Below are 13197 nucleotides of genomic sequence, written 5' to 3'. Positions count from 1 at the left end.
GACACACGGTCACACATTGATGCGCACACAGACAGACACACACGGTCACACATTGATGCGCACACAGACAGACACACACGGTCACACACAGCCACACACACAGACACACCCACATCCACACACAGTCACACACACAGACACACCCACATCCACACACAGTCACAGAGAAAGAGAGAGAGAGATTGAGCGAGAGAGACAGAGATAAGTGAGATCCTATTGGAGGATAGACATCAAAGTCTTCCCCCTCTAGGACACTCTAGAGACACAAGGAACCGGAGAGAGACACCTCCTGGTGTCTGGCTGCTGCTCGGGTGCACCTCAAACCTGTCAGCTTGAAACAGAAGAGGAGGAGGCCGGAGGAACAGGAAGTGAGATCACAGAGGAAGTTGTCTCAGCATGGAAACTCCGACCACGGAAAGACAAAGAGGAGGAAGAGGATGAACCTCGCTCTGTGGAATCGTTTTGAGGTTGAGGCAATATTTCAATGGTAAACTATTATATTTTTAAAAATCTGTTTTTAATATATAACTAGAATATGATCTTTGTGAACATCTGTGTGTGTATATGACATGATCATATAAACAATTTGATTGACACAAACACATAAAATAAAAGGAAAACCCTGAAAATAAATGTAAAAACCGTGTTTTATTAAATAATTGTTTCTAGTCTTTATCAGGTCTCTAACAGAGTGCTGTTGTCTCTAGTGGCTGGCTGAGGTACTGCAGCCTCGCTGCCGCGCTTGAGCTGAAAACTCCGGTCATGATGTCACCAGCATCATCAAACATTGCATGCACTGTTATTTAATATGATTATAAAACTTTTTTCATTCATTTATTCTGTGTTGAATGTTCCTGTGTTATGTTGAATACTTCTTTTCAAAAATATATTGTTGGGATATTGTGATAAATTACTTTTAATACAAATATTACATATCATTAAGGGAGCCATTTACAAAAGGACCATATTGTTTTATTATTAAGATTAAGAGATCTGTCCGGCTTCCAATTAAATTCAGTTTAATTATGACTTTTTAGCTAACTAACTTTAGCTTCAGTTTGGTTCAGATCTTCATCACGTGGTTCGATTCAGTTAACCATCAATTAACAGGAGATTCCTCTAACTTTCTCTCTCACACACACACACACACATTCACTCCTCCTGCTCGTCTCCTACAGTTTCCGTAGATGATGTTCTGGGGTTGTCATGGTTTCTTGTCTCTTCCTCGTTGGTCTGGGATGTGCTTGTAGCGACACTTGTCGCCATGGATACAGCCGGTAGTCCTCCAGAAGAAGCACTGGTCTCCGTTCACTGGTGCCAGACGTCTGGGCCTGAGGACACACAACACATAACGCACAACACACACATACACACACACATATATACACACACACACGCACACACACAACACACACACACATGTTAATATCTGAAACTGAGGACACACAGACACGTACACATACCCTGTGGAGACAGACAGGCAGTGTGTGTTAACACACACACAGACTCACCCTGTGGAGGGAGGGGGGATGTGTGTTGCCGCGGTGATGAGGCCTGGGTTAGTCCTCTGCATCCAGCGGTCTGGGTACCTGATGACCAGCCTGGTGTTCTCCAGCTCCACACCCTGGACACACACACACACCGTGGAATCACACACACACACACCGCGAAACATACACACACACCGCAAATCACACACACCGTGAATCACACACACACACCGGGAATCACACACACCGTGAATCACACACACACCCTGGACACACACACACACACCGGGAATCACACACATCAGGAATCACACACGCCGCAAATCACGAATCACATCACAGCAGACACACACACGCCAGTCTCACCTGCAGCTTGTCCAGGGCCTTGGCAGCCATATTGGCGTTGCGGAAGTTGACAAAAGCACAGAAGCGCTCGTGCAGGACACGAATACTCTCGATATCCCCGTACCTGCAACCACCAGAACAGATGTGTGTGAGAGTGTGTGTTTGAAAGTGTGAGTATGACCATTACTGTATGTGCGTGTCAGCATGTCAGTTGTGTGTATGTGTATTAAACATATGAATTGCACAGAAAAATGCAGTTTAAAAGACAAGCACACACAGTGGGACCCGTACGTTTTGAAGAGGTTCCGTATGTGTGTCTCAGTCAGATCCACGGTGATGTTCCCCACCCACAGAGAAGGACAGGGAGACCTGGGGGGGAAGAGGAGGGGAGGGGACAGGGGGTTTAGAACAAGAATACCAGCACTGTCACCTGTGATCACACACACTCACACATGGTGTCAACACCTGTACACATCTGTGTAAAACTGTCACGACGGCTAAAGCTGGTACTGAAGTTAGTCCGAGTAAACGAGGAGCAAAGAGACGCACGGTGGCGTGAGACTTGTGTTGGAGACTGGCGGTACATACCCACTGTAGTCAGGAGGGGAGGGGTGGGCACACACTGCAGGAGAGAGGAGAACTGTCACCGTGGGAACTCTGTCACCGTGGTGACGAGGATTTTTTATATCGAGGCAGCCGGGGAAGCAGTGAGATTTTTAAATATATTTAAATTAATTTTTAATTAATTTTTTATTAATTAAAAAAAATAAAGGTTTACTGAAAAATGCATTAGCATTCATTTAAATACAAATATGTTATATTAGAGCTCACACACCATCCCATCAGGCTGACGGTAAGAGTGATTTAAATACAGTACAGTAAACAAGTTCAAATATAGTTGCCAAAGGCCTCCTACCCATCTAGGGCCCAGCCTGAGGGAACAGAGTCTCAACACAGCATAAGCTACCGTCTTCTGTCATGGGATTCTAAGTAAACAATCTCCTAACTGACACTAAGGCTCAAGTCTCCTTGCATTGCGGAGCCTGAAGCCCCCCCTGTGCAGAATATAGAAACTGAGGGATGTCAGCAAGATGACCTACGACCTTGGCCGAACAGGTGCAGAGCTAAAAACTCATCCTGTCACCGTGGTAACCGGACCCAGCGTTTCCCCTGTCGGTTAGTCTGGCGCCCCGTGTGGCAGTAGGTGGTAGTGCAGGTGGATGTTACCTCTGGTTGCTTCAGGAGAAGCCAGGGCTGCCTGGACGGTAGAGAACTTCTCCAGCAGCATCACACTGTGATCCTCCTCAAAGCCCAGGTCCTGTGGAGGAGGAGGAGGGGGAGGAGAGTAGTAGGAGGAGGAGGAGGAGGAGGAGGAGGAGGAGGAGGAGGAGGAGGAGGAGGAGGAAGACGAAGAGGAAGAGGAAGAGGAAGAGAAAGAGGAGGAGGAGGAGGAGGGAGGAGGGAGGAGGAGGAGGAGGGTAGGGAAAGGAGGAGGAGGAGGAGGAGGAGGGGGAGGAGGAGGAGGAGGAGGAGGGTAGGGGGAAGGAGGAGGGGGAGGAAGAGGAGGAGGGAGGAGGAGGAGAGCGTGAGAGAGAAAGTATGTAAGCAAATCCGTGACATAATGTTTTTTATTTTAAGGCATTGAATTCTTAATATTGAAATTCAAACACCAACCCTAACAAAGAGTGAGAGAGAGAGAGAGAGAGAGAGAGAGAGAGAGAGAGAGAGAGAGAGAGAGAGAGAGAGAGAGAGAGACAGAGAGAGAGAGAGAGAGAGAGATTGAGGGAGAGAGAGAGAGGTGGAGGTACTAGAGTCGAACAGTCTCACCATGAGTTGGAGAACTCTACAGTTGAAGAGCTTACTGGAGGCCTCTATGCACTTCTTATCCAGCCTCAACACCTCCAGCATGGCTTTCTCTGCTTCCTCGCACCTCTGACACACACACACACACACAGACAGACAGACACACACACACACACACACACACAGACAGACACACACACAAATAACTCCTCATCCTTTATTTTACAGCTTTCAAGCCAACTAATCAAAATACGAACGCCAATTCTTACCATCAAGCCCATTAGCGCACTTCCTCTGCGGAAGTGTCCTTTCGGCCAATCAGGAGCCAGCTGGATGGACTTCTGTGCATCTGCTAGGGCTAAAGGGTAGAGCTCCAAAAACCAGTAGCAGTAGGAACGATTCCCAAAAAACCTGAGAAACAGAGAGAGGGGGAAAGGAGGGATATTGGGAGAGAGAGAGAGAGAGAGAGAGAGAGAGAGAGAGAGGGGAAAGGAGGGATATAGGGAGAGAGAGAGAGAGAGATCAGTGAGATCTTATTGGAGGATAGACATCAAATCTTCCCCCTCTAGGACCCAGGACTCAGGATGATCCTACCTGTGGTCGCTGGGGTCACAGTTGATGGCTGCTGTAAACATGGACATGGCCTGGGAGTACTTCCTCTGCTTAAACAGCTCGATACCCTGCTCTGGAATAACACACACACACGCAGACACACAGGTGAGCAGGTGTGTGTTGTACCAGGTGAGCAGGTGTGTGTTGTACCAGGTGAGCAGGTGTGTGTGTTGTACCAGGTGAGCAGGTGTGTGTTGTACCAGGTGAGCATGTGTGTGTTGTACCAGGGTGAGCATGTGTGTGTTTGTACCAGGTGAGCGTTGTACCAGGTGAGTTACCTGTTAGTGAGGCTCCTTTCTGCTTGGCAGGGTCTGTCGTCTCCACCTGCTGTTACACACACACCCCCATCTGGTCATCTTCATCATCACCGTCATCATCATCATTATCATCAAGTGTGTGTCTAGGTGTGTGCGTGTAAGGTGTGTGCATATGTGTGTGCACCTGGCTGGTCCTGGCCTCGTTCTCCTGTTGTGTCTGGAGACGTGTTCCGCTCCGCTCCGTCCTCGAGGTCTGATGTGGCTCGCAGCGTTGGCAACAAACGCACTGCTCACATCCCACTCTGGCTCCTAACACACACACACCACACACACACACACACACACACACACACTGCTCACATCCCACTCTGGCTCCTAACACACACACCTACACACATTCCTACATACACACACACACACCTACACACACTCCTACACACACACACACACACACCAGGTCAGTCTACCTCCGCAGGAGGCCGGACCACCGAATGACTCTTGCTGCTCCGGTTCCCCATCGTTGATAGGGGAGGGGCTTGCTTGTCGCTAGGAGGAAGTACAATCCTCTCCTCTTCCTCGTCGTCCTCGTCACTGTCGCTCCCCAGCAGGTCTGGGCCCTCGTCTTCCTCCTGAGAGGAAGGTGGGCCGGTTAGTGGGATTGGTTTGACTGGGGGTCAGAAGGGAAAAGCAGCAGATCACAGAATCCTGATTCACTGATCTCTTGAACATCATCTGTATTTACAACAAGCACTTTTTGTACATGTTCATCTAGTATCATCTTTATGTTATATATTCATATTTCTATAAAAGTCTCTGCTAGTCGATTATGAGTAAACCGACATCCAGGGTCACATTCAAAGAGATACCAAATAAAAAAAAATGATAACTAAATTAGGATGGATAACTAGACAGACAGGAGAGACAGACAGAAGACAGATGAACTCCTACCTGATCAGCATCCTCTCTTCTCTCCTCTCTCTCCTGCCTCCTCCGTTCCTTCTGTCTCTGGAATGAGAGGGGGAGGAGAGGAGGGGCAGACATGAGGGGAGGGGCATATATGAGGGAAGGGGCATATATGAGGGGAGGGGCAGACATGAGGGGAGGGGCATATATGAGGGGAGGGGCAGACATGAGGGGAGGGGCATATATGAGGGGAGGGGCATATATGAGGGTAGGGGCAGACATGAAGGGAGGGGCATATATGAGGGGAGGGGCATATATGAGGGGAGGGGCAGACATGAGGGGAGGGGCATATATGAGGGGAGGGGCAGACATGAGGGGAGGGGCATATATGAGGGGAGGGGCATATATGAGGGGAGGGGCATATATGAGGGGAGGGGCTTGTGCAAGGGGCGGGGCATGTGTATGAGGGGTGTGGCCGAGAGCAGGGGTGGGGTGTACGTGACTGTTTCATCGATGGAGAAAGAATTTAGGATCCAGTGGATGTACAGTGCCCTCCCAAAAGTATTGGAACACAGTGAGGCGAATTCCTTTATTTTTGCTGTAGACTGAAAACATTTGGGGCTTGACATCAAATAATGAACGTGAGACCAGAGATCAACGTTTCAGCTTTTATTCCAGGTATTTACATCAGGATCTGATGCACAACTAAGAAAATATCACATTTTGTTTGAATCCACCCATTTGTCATGTGAGCAAAAGTATTGGAACAGATATACTTAAAACATATTTAAGTGAATAAGACTTAATATTAGTTGCAAATCCTTTGCTTTCAATAACTGCAGCAAGTCTGTGACCCATTGACGTCACCAAACTTTTGCATTCTTCCTTTTTGATGCTTTCCCAGGCTTTCACTGCAGCCTCTTTCAGTTGTTGTTTGTTTTGTGGGGTTCCTCCCTTCAGTCTCCTCTTAAGCAGGTAAAATGCATGCTCTATAGGGTTTAAGTCTGGAGATTGACTTGGCCAGTCTAATACCTTCCATTTCTTGCCCCTGATGAACTCCTTTGTTGTTTTGGCAGTGTGTTTTGGGTCGTTATCTTGCTGCATGATGAAGGCTCTGCCAATCAGTTTGGTTGCATCTTTCCTTAAATTGGCAGACAAAATGTTTCTGTAGACTTCCGAGGTCATTTTGCTGCTGCCATCATGTGTTACATCCTCAATGAAGATTAATGAGCCCGTCCCAGAAGAAGCCATGCAAGCCCAAGCCATGACATTACCTCCACCGTGTTTCACAGATGAGCTTGTGTGGTTTGGGATCATGAGCAGTTCCTTTCTTTCTCCAAACTTTAGCCTTTCCATCACTTTGGTAAAAGTTAATCTTTGTCTCATCAGTCCATAAAACTTTGTCCCAGAATTTTTGAGGTTCATCTCTGTACTTTTTGGCAATTTCCAGCCTGGCCTTCCTATTCTTCTTGCTAATGAGTGGTTTGCATCTTCTGGTGTAGCCCTTGTACTTTTGTTCATGAAGTCTTCTGCGAACAGTAGATAGTGATACCTTCACTCCTGCCATCTGGAGGTTGTTGCTGATCTCACTAACAGTTGTTTTAGGGTCTTTCTTTACAGCTCTCACAATGTTTCTGTCATCAACTGCTGATGTTTTCCTTGGTCCTACCTGTTCGACGTCTGTTACTTAGTACACCAGTAGTTTTCTTCTTCTTCAGGACATTCCAAATGGTTGTACTGGCTATGGCCAATGTTTCTGCAATGGCTCTGATTGATTTTCCATCTTCTCTAAGACTCACAATTGCTTGTTTTTCACCCAAAGACAGCGCTCTGGTTTTCATGTTGTTTTCACCTCTGAATACAGTCTGCATAGACAAAACCTATCTTACCCAATCTGAACCTGAGTGTAGACATTCAGTGGTATTTATTGATTGAATAATGTATGTAATAGGACACACCTGGGCAACAAAACACACCTGTCAGTCACATGTTCCAATACTTTTGCTCACGTGACAAATGGGTGGGGGTTCGAACAAAAAGGTGATATTTTCTAATTTGTGCATCAGATCCTGATGTAAATACCTGGAAATAAAAGCTGAAACGTTGATCTCTGGTTTCACATTCATCGTTTGATGTCAAGCCCAAATGTTTTTCAGTCTACAGCAAAAATAAAGGAATTGGCCTCACTGTTCCAATACTTTTGGAGGGCACTGTAGTTCATGTAGGATCCAGGCGACCTTGTGAAGTGATGCTACCTTGTGAAACAGCTCTATTTTGAGGGTCCTTTTGTAACAGTGGAAGTCCTCTCTTGTCTTATAAACGTGTAGGTGTCGGGGTGTGACTCCGCCCCTGCTCAGAGACGACCCTGTCTGTTTACCTTCCTCTTCGCTTTCCTTCTTTCTGCTCTCCTCCTGTTCCTCTCCTCCTCACTCATCCCCTCCTCTCCGCTCAGAGAGTCCTGTAACGCCACACACACACACACGAGCACGGCACACACACACACGCACATATACACACAGATACAAGCACACACACAAACACACGGCATCAACAGGCGGAATTATTTTTCAACTTAACCGAGTAAGTTCCAGACCAATGGGAGATGAACATGTGACGCAGTCCAAACAGGAAGTGAGAGATTGTGTGTACCTGTGGAATGCAGGTGTTGTCATCACTCTTCTGGTCGGACTCCTCATCCATCCCCCCAACGCTACTCACCTGGCCCATCTAAACACACACACACACACACACACACACACAAACACACTAAAAACAGAACCTCAACCTCATCAAAAGCACAGGGGAGATCTAGCCCTTGCATACACATATACACATACTTTCACACACACACACCACACACACCCACACACACACACACACACACCAGGAGTGGAGTGGTGTTCACAAGCAGCCTGAGAGAATTTTGAGCGTACTGCTCCTTTATTGGGGCATTAGAACTCCCAGGTTCTTGCCTGCTATCACACCGTGCTGATAGGGAGATGGGGGAGGTGTTGCTCTCCCCCTCCATCTGCAAATCAGGAGCGACTTTCTCACACACACACACACTCTCTTATCTAGAAAACCTTGAAAACTTCTCTCTCACCCCAGCCTCCCATCAAAGATTGGAGGACTAGAGGAGAGAGAGACATAGAGACATAGAGAGAGAAAGAGAGAGAGAGAGAGAGAGAGAGAGAGAGAGAGAGAGAGAGAGAGCAGAGAGACAGAGAGAAAGCAAATGCAGGTGGGAATTTGAAAAATCAAGGATTGGCTAGGTGCTCATTTGCATCACAATCAGCATATCAGCCATTGCCTACACATACTGTGTCTTACAACTATTTCCTATGTATATGTTCCTGCTGTAACGTATATTGTGTATTGATGACAGCTGCTACCAGAAGTTAGGACACAAATACATTCTGAAGGCTGAGATAAAGCTTTCTCTGGGTTGGCTGGCTGGAGACTGGCATTGGTCTAGGGAAGTTGTCCTGACCACAGGGGTTATAGGAAACCAAGGACTCCTGATATGGTGAACCCTCCCTCAAACAATGGGTCTATCGTGTTTATGATTGAGAGCCTGCCTGAAAATGAACACCTGCTGTCTGTTATCTTTGCTTTTTTCTATACAAATGATGTCGTCCTATCTTGGTGCTTCAAAGATACTTTGCTGTTATACATAGATCTGTGAGAAGTTCACCATGTGACCTATGACCTTGGAACAACAGGAGCCAGGCCCAAACGAAAAACTTGTTGAACTACATGCTCTTATGTTTCGTCCCATTAGCACTTATTTGCTTTTCACAATGTATGCATTCATGTTTTGGATACCCACAATGTTGTTGGGGCTATCTTTTGCACTTTTGTAAAGCTGTTTCTTGGAAGTCGCTTTGGATAAAAGCATCTGCTAAATGAATAAATGTAGATGTAAGTATTTTCGTATGTGAAGGCCCTCTGTGACATTGCTTATAAAAAAAGGGCTAATACATTTTGATTTGATGTGCGAATCCAGAGCCTGAACTTTTTAGTGTTTCTCTTCAACAACAACGTCTTCCACAGACAGGAGATGAGGGGTGTGGGGGTAAGGGGAAGTGAGAGAGAGAGAGAGAGAGAGAGAGAGAGAGAGAGAGAGAGAGAGAGAGAGAGAGAGAGAGAGAGAGAGAGAGAGAGAGAGAGATAGATAGAGAGAGAGAGAGAGAGAGAGAGAGAGAGAGAGAGAGAGAGAGAGAGGGTGGGTGGGTGGGGGGGTCAGAGCAGGGAGAAGTAAAATAGAAAGTAAGGGAGAGAAAAAAATACACTGGCACACAATTCCTCTTAAAACAAAACTGTAAGGTAAACACACACAGACACACACAGACACTCAGAACAAAGACAGGCCAGGGAGGAATCTCAGTGTCCGTGGCCTCTCTGAGGCATCAACAGTAACCGCAGGGGAACATGATCTTTCACCGAACCCAAACACCCCAAACGCCAGGAAGACAGAGATCAGAGCAGCGCATCCAAGTCATCTTAAACAACCTGTGTTTTAAAGAGTCAACTTCTGTGTTTTAACCGAAATAAGAGACCACGCTTCGGTCTTGCTGTTCAAAAGCAGAAGCTGTGAAAGTTGGTCTCCTTTCGGGGATCTCCATGTTCCTCCTACGTTTCGGACGGTTTTGAATTAAACTCTGATCTGATTGGCTCAGGGGCATAGATTTCATGATACAAAACAACAAATCAGTCCCCATTCGCACTTTTTATTAAGATAAAGATATTTAACTGCCGGATCCTTGGTTATTTAAAAAACAAAACTGTCCCCACCCACTTTTGAAAACAAACCTGGGTCCCCAACATTGACTTCTCTAGCCTATAAGAATCGTGATGCGGTAATTTGCCACACCCCCCTGTTAATCCAGAATGTGATGTTGCATGATAGGCATGAATGGAGGATAGACAGGGAAGGGTGTTGAACTAGTTTATGTAATGTCGTTATTAAGTAACGTTTCGGCAGGTTTTCATGCACGCGCGTGTGTGTGTATGTGTGCGTGAGCGTGTGGCTGTGTATTTGTATAGGCCTTTCTTTAGCACCGGACTATTAGAACCCTATCTTGTTCTAGAATGTTTGGCAGAATTCCATTTCAGAATGTGGTTTCACGTTATCCGACCTCTCTGTATGCCCACTATGCCTGCCCAGTCTCTCTCCGGTGTAAGCGCGCCCATGTCTTGCCATTATAGAAACGTCGTCTCAAGATTCCCATGTCCCGTGTTGACATGTTTGCACATGTAAAGAGAAGGAGTAGGACATTTACATGATGGGAACTCAAAACTATAGCTGCTGCCGTTGCTGCTGCAACTTTTCCAAACAATGTCCAATGTAGGCCTTTCTTTTAGGCTAAATAACAATTATTATTTTTTATAAATCTAGCAATTAAGCTCTGTAGCAGCTTTTAGTCGAAAACTTGGTTTTAGAAACATTCTGGGCCTTTGTGTCAAACTTTTTGTGTGTGTGTGTGTGTGTGTGTGTGTGTGTGTGTATGTCACTCCGGCTATATCAATTGTATACTTGACAGCCGGAATGACAGCTCGTGGGCTACTCACCGCCAACTATTCCCAATACCCGGCTGACATCAGTGGGAAACTTTCTCAGACCGATTATTCAGCATCATCCTGTCGATTGGCGCAAATGAAATGAAAAACAGTCAAACTTCTGGATACATAAGTCTTTAAAATGCACAAGCGGACATAAACTTGAGATTGTTTGTCTTATGTGAGCCTATTGGCGTGCGTGGTCCACTGTTATAGCTCTCTGGCTCTGCCTTCCGCTATTGGTGGCGCTGCGGTGGTTCCTAACATCTTCCACACTGGCGGAGCGGCGGTAAACGCGGCTGCCGCGCAGACAGTCTTAAAGGGCCAGTCCCCTAAAAAGGACGGACTTCCAAAAGAAAACGCATGCTTTTCAACCTTAAAGCGACGCTAAGGGGCGTTGTAGCACTGGTGGAGATAGTAGTGGGAGGTCAAAATGCGGATAACAATACAATTGGAAGCCTTTTGTACTGTGCTGTAAAAATGATCCGTACACCTCCGGCAGACACTCTCTGCGGTTTTACCCAGACACAAGTTTAGAAAACGTCTCTGGTCGTAACTCTACACCTCAGCGTTTAACGACACACTCAAAAATATATATAAACACGGTGTTTAATATCATCACTGCCGGCACATTCAAGGTCTTGCGGTTTGGGAAGAAGTTGTAAAGCATCTTTTGAGGTTTATAACTCTTGTGAAATATTGTGTGATCTTTACTAACTGAAGAAAGAGTTAAATCAGGTGAAGGCTTAATTGGCGCGTGCCTACTGTGTGTCACTCTGATATCATACTGATAAGAGAATATATGTCAGCCTTCTAGTCCCAAGAGATCGTTTATCATGTGCTAACGTGCCAGGTCGTTGTTTGGCTACCTCCAACCAGACACACCCTTCCATCTACACTTCATCCACAATGAAGAAAAATGGAAAATGCAAAGCAGACAGGGTAGACTGGGCTGTGAGCGTTCGTGTGCGTGTGTTTGTGTGTGTGTGTGTGGCGTGTGGGTGTGCGTGTGTGTGTGTGTATGTTTGTGGGTGTGTGTGTGTGTGTGTGTATGTGTGAAGGGATGGGCCACACCCAGCACTGTAAGTACACAATTATTTTCCAGTTTGAAAACAGAATATTTTTTATCAACTGTCAAATCCATAATCGTTGACCTTTTAAATCAAAAATGTATATTACATTTACATTTAGTCATATTAGCTAGTATTAGTTAACCATACGTTCATATAGAAGGTTATATGAAGTGGTTTTATATTAGGCCTACATATTACATATTATTTGTACATATTTTAGTACAATAGAGTTATTACATAAAGTATGTTTCATTGTCATTACCGCTCTCCTAATAACTCCAGAACTGAAACTTGAAAGTCTAATTGAGATCTGTCCATCTGATGAGATCTGAAGTCCATGACACTTGAATTTTGAATTATGGGATTAGTTTTGCGATTTGTTTACAGAATCCAAGCAGGGTATTTGACGTAGGCTACATGACAAGCACCGATTCTTGTCAACATCTGATAACTTGTATGTTGGCCCATGGGATTTCACAGAGAACACGTTTGCCGTTGGCAGGTTTTTTAAATTTTCTTAGATGAGTTGAGTATGAGTTACGATACCCGATGGGCATGTACGGAAATGTATTGGGATATAGGCTAAAGCAGATGCAGGAAGTTTGAAACAAAACTTCCCCCAATCTCTTCCTCCACCTTATCTTTCCTAAAGTTAAGTCTGTAGGCTATCTGTGTTTGCATTTTTGGCTTACTTTGAAAATATGTAAAAATAAATGAAGTGAGGTTTGAGGTATTGCAGGTGCACATGGCAACAGTAAAATACCCTTTTGCTAACATAGGTCTAGCCTACATGTAGACTACAGACAGCTAGATATGACAGCTTTGTCTGCCGCAGTAAAACAAACGGCATCATAAAGAGTAGACCACGTAATTTTGCTTTTTGCCTGACATTTATGGTAACGTTATTGCAATTCTGTCATGAGAATTTGGAAACTACATTTCCAACAACCACTAGCGTCTTAATCCTGACAGGCAATATTTTAAACCAATCACAGTGGGGAATTGCAGTAAATCGTGCCAATTAGACACGCTCGTTCAAGAGAAGGCGGGACTCGCTCAGACGGCTCTGAATCAGGACGGAACGGATCTCTTGATGCGCTAATGCCGAAGGAGCAATTTCGCGTAGGCCTATTTATTTATCACTTTTAACTGCCC

General features: G+C 45.6%; 1 protein-coding gene and 1 long non-coding RNA gene across 2 annotated transcripts; both read right to left on the bottom strand.

The window, feature by feature from the left end:
- Window positions 1-624: 624 nt before the first annotated feature.
- Window positions 625-5285, bottom strand: LOC124464961 (serine/threonine-protein phosphatase 5-like). The gene is made up of 13 exons (XM_047016900.1): window positions 5268-5285; window positions 4975-5053; window positions 4692-4816; window positions 4529-4577; window positions 4233-4323; window positions 3908-4049; window positions 3663-3767; window positions 3063-3153; window positions 2424-2457; window positions 2127-2204; window positions 1857-1959; window positions 1512-1624; window positions 625-1331 (listed from the first exon to the last, which is right to left on the bottom strand). The coding sequence occupies exons 1-13, from the start codon at window positions 5283-5285 to the stop codon at window positions 1205-1207; spliced, it is 1155 nt and encodes a 384-aa protein (XP_046872856.1). The 3' UTR covers window positions 625-1204.
- A 2523-nt stretch (window positions 5286-7808) lies between these two features.
- LOC124464962 lies at window positions 7809-11242 on the bottom strand. The gene is made up of 3 exons (XR_006955776.1): window positions 10982-11242; window positions 8060-8137; window positions 7809-7868 (listed from the first exon to the last, which is right to left on the bottom strand). It is a non-coding gene; the product is annotated as an uncharacterized LOC124464962 (long non-coding RNA).
- Between the last annotated feature and the right edge of the window lie 1955 nt (window positions 11243-13197).

The sequence above is a fragment of the Hypomesus transpacificus genome, unplaced genomic scaffold, assembly GCF_021917145.1.
Source record: "Hypomesus transpacificus isolate Combined female unplaced genomic scaffold, fHypTra1 scaffold_427, whole genome shotgun sequence".
Classification (NCBI taxonomy): Eukaryota; Metazoa; Chordata; class Actinopteri; order Osmeriformes; family Osmeridae; genus Hypomesus; species Hypomesus transpacificus.
This window is presented reverse-complemented; position numbering and strand designations above follow the sequence as displayed.